Source organism: Tupaia chinensis, unplaced genomic scaffold (genome assembly GCF_000334495.1).
Source record: "Tupaia chinensis unplaced genomic scaffold, TupChi_1.0 Scaffold000459_1, whole genome shotgun sequence".
Lineage (NCBI taxonomy): Eukaryota > Metazoa > Chordata > Mammalia > Scandentia > Tupaiidae > Tupaia > Tupaia belangeri.
The window spans coordinates 2271667-2274992 of NW_006159968.1; the positions used below are offsets into that span (position 1 = coordinate 2271667).

The following is a 3326-nucleotide window of genomic DNA, read 5'->3' on the forward strand; positions in this document are numbered from 1 at the left end:
AGAAGCGCAGTCAGCCTCCCAGAGGAGATGGTATCAGGGCAGCTGCAGAACAGCTGCAGGGGACGGAGCCGCTAAGGAAGCAGGAGCTGGTGCATGCGGGCCCCAAGCGCGGTAGATTCAGCATTCCTGGCTATTCAAGTCGTAAGGGCTTAAAATAAAATATTCATGAAAGAACATGGCAAGCTGTTTTTTGCAAACCTCTGGTGTTTCAGACCTCAGATATTTTTGGGTTAGGGGCAATCAATGCCAAGTATACTTGTGGGCCTAAAAATGAAATCGCTGATGTACTGCATTTCCTTTGGTCTGGGGATTAATTTAAGACTAATTTTTAAAAACCTGGTTGGCCTGGAAAATTGTACATTTTATTTTTTAAATGGTTTGGTAAGCGTGAATGTGTATTTGCATTTCTTTACACTTGAATGTTTTTGAAAATAGTAAGATCTGGTATGTTTTATTTTTAAGGTATATGGATACCTCTTTAATTGATGTTAATGTGCAGCCAACTTACGTGCGAGTAACGGTCAGAGGAAAGGTAAATATAACCCTGTAGACCATTATAATGTCAGGTGCTAAGCCTTGAACTAAGTCATGTTGTCTCAAAAGTTTTAAAGTATTATTAAAATAGAAAAAGAAAAACCCAGTACTGGTGCTATTTTTAGGCATGTGGTTTTATACCAAGGGAATGGCACACAGTAGAATTCACTGCTGACCATCATGGAGCTTGATAAATAACATTTTAAATCTGTGCCTATTATGTAGTACTTTTTGAAAAGTCAATAACATGATCATATGTGTGGGAGCCTAAGCATGAAGTCAAACAATATAACTATTCTAAATTGTCGGTGTTTTTATTCATAACAAGTATAATTTTATCATTCTTGTAATAGTATTTTTTTTTTTTTTTGCTGATTCACAGCATTCATATGAGTTAGCTGGAAGACTTTCAATGGAAGTATATTGATGTTTTATGACAGGAATTTTTATCTGTAAATTACTTTTTGGCCATGAACAGACTTGGGAGTGTGTTACTATTTGTGACTGATGACTGTTCTTTATACTATTCATTAAGATAGGTAAAATAATTTATGTGTATCAAGCTTAACGCACATATATTTTTTTCTTATTAAGTCTAAATACAATTTGTTAACTGAATGTTAGATCTCGAGTTTGTCATGAGCGTACCTCTTACAGTAACCCCCTCACATAGCACGTTCTCGCCCTCAAATGACACCCCCTACATATTTTCAGCCATTTCAGCTTGTCCTTCCTGCAGAAGTCAAACCTGATAGCAGCTCTGCTCAAAGATCTCAGACAACAGGGCATTTGGTAATCTGCATGCCCAAGGTAGGTAATGACACCTGGATTGATTTCGCATCTGGATATTCAAATCTGAAGAAATGTGACCTGTCAGGGCTAATGATGACTTCTGATCAAGGTGCTTTTAGTTGTGAGAACCAGAAAGTCTACTTGCACCAGCTCAGGTGGAAGGACAAAGACCAGTGAAAACAAAGACCTGAGGCAGCATGTGGTCAGGACCTCCGTCCCTTCACCAGCAGGTTTCATCTCTGTAGCCCTCCCATCTCTCTGGGTGGGAGCTGAGGCAGATAAACCATGAGAGTCTCCCAACTTGGCAGATACATTGAGCATGTCAACTTTCTGGTAACCAGTACTTTCCTTATAGATAACTTTACTTAATTTTATTTATTTTTTCCATAAGTGGAAGAAACATAGAGATAGAGAGATGGAGAGATGGAAGATGAGCATCCCCAACAGGCTCTTCTTGCCACTGTCCACCCCAGCCTTAGCCAGCCTGGATCATGGGCATGCATGTACCTGTCATGTACAGCGAGGACTTGGCACAAGAACCAAGGACCTTCTCTTGTGGTTTCAGTTATATTACTGCTGTGCCACTATCTGGCCCCTTTTCTTAGGAATACTTTGAAAGGAGATATAATAGGCCTTGGGTCTCTAAAGCAATTGTTTAAATTCCAAATATTGGGCTTACTAGTTTTGTGACTTTGGTTAAGTTACTAATCTTTCTAGGCTTCTGTTTCCTAATATTATTCTTAAGCGAGTGAATGCATTTCAAATTCATGGTATAGTGAGCACTCAGTAAGTATTACTAGCGTTATTTTTATTATATGAATTATTTTTTTATTATTGATGGGCCATATATTATTTTAACTAAAAGTCTTTTGTGGAGTTGGGAATGGAGATATATGTGATCACATACGATCAATTTGATTCAGTTCAATTCAGCAAACATTTTTTTAAATTTATGTTGTGCATTTAATCACTATACATCAATGGCTTATAAAATGACTTTTCCCAGCATGAACACACTGCACACCTGTCCAGTTAAAGATATCATACATGCTATCAACAGACAGTCCTCCACTCCTGTGTCCCCCAAATGTCCCGCCTCTCTATTTTTCTCCTTGATTACCTTTCTCTCACCCTCCCTCAGCTCCCAGCCTCCTCCCACTCTATGTCCAGTATCTGCAACCATTTCCCATGCTTCTGTATCCTCCAGTCTTCCAATGTCTACCATAGAGTGCTGTTGGCATAAAGTGGGAATATATCATGTATCTCTTTTATAGACTGACTTGCTTCAATCAGAAGTAAATCTTCCATATTTGTCCACTTTCTATCCGATGCCAGAGTCTTGTTGTGTTTTATGGCTGAGTAGTATTTTGAGTAACTATACAGCACATGCCAGCTACTGACCTAAAGATAGTAAGGAGGTCCAAGTCTTTAATGAGCTCACAGTCATGTAGGGGAGACAAGATTATAAATAAATAATTTCAACCCAGTCTGAGAAAAACTGAAAATTGTTGAGTTATTGACCATAACTTGGTGAGGAGGAAATGTGGAGCTATGGTTTTGAAGGATAAGCTGATGATGACACATGGGGAAGAAGGAGGACAAGTGGCAAGGAAGCATGAAGCATGGGGCACAGTCTGGAAAAGAAAGTGGTTCTATGTGGCTGTGGCATAGGACAGATGTGAGAGGGTGCAGGAAGGGGGAGCTAGACAGTACACAGGAGAAAACTCACAAACAACCTTAGAAGGAAATGTGAATGCTGCTCTTGATACAGCATGGTATTGGGGATGTATTGGAGAAAGCAGAGAGGTAGCTACTGGATACATTGAGATGGAAATAATAATGCCATGAATTATAATCTCATTATTTTATATTTAATGAGTATATTAGAAGCCAAATACTGTCCCAGATGCTGAGTGAACCAAAGTCTGTATTCTCATGAATGTTAGAGTTGGAAAGGGGAAGATAGACTCCCCATGATGATACAAAGAGGGTTATTTCAG

At 39.0% G+C, this 3326-nt stretch overlaps 1 protein-coding gene across 3 annotated transcripts in view; it reads left to right on the forward strand.

Annotated features, from left to right (window-relative positions):
* The window catches only part of DNAAF11 (dynein axonemal assembly factor 11), a 95699-nt gene that overhangs the window by 46827 nt on the left and 45546 nt on the right, over positions 1-3326 (forward strand). For 2 of the 3 annotated variants that reach the window (XM_006155523.2, XM_006155525.2), the window contains 2 exons: positions 463-532; positions 1249-1344. In XM_006155523.2, the coding sequence (XP_006155585.1) occupies positions 463-532; positions 1249-1344 (166 nt within the window). The remainder of the gene's footprint in view (positions 1-462; positions 533-1248; positions 1345-3326) is intronic. The other variant, XM_006155524.2, reaches the window with a different exon arrangement.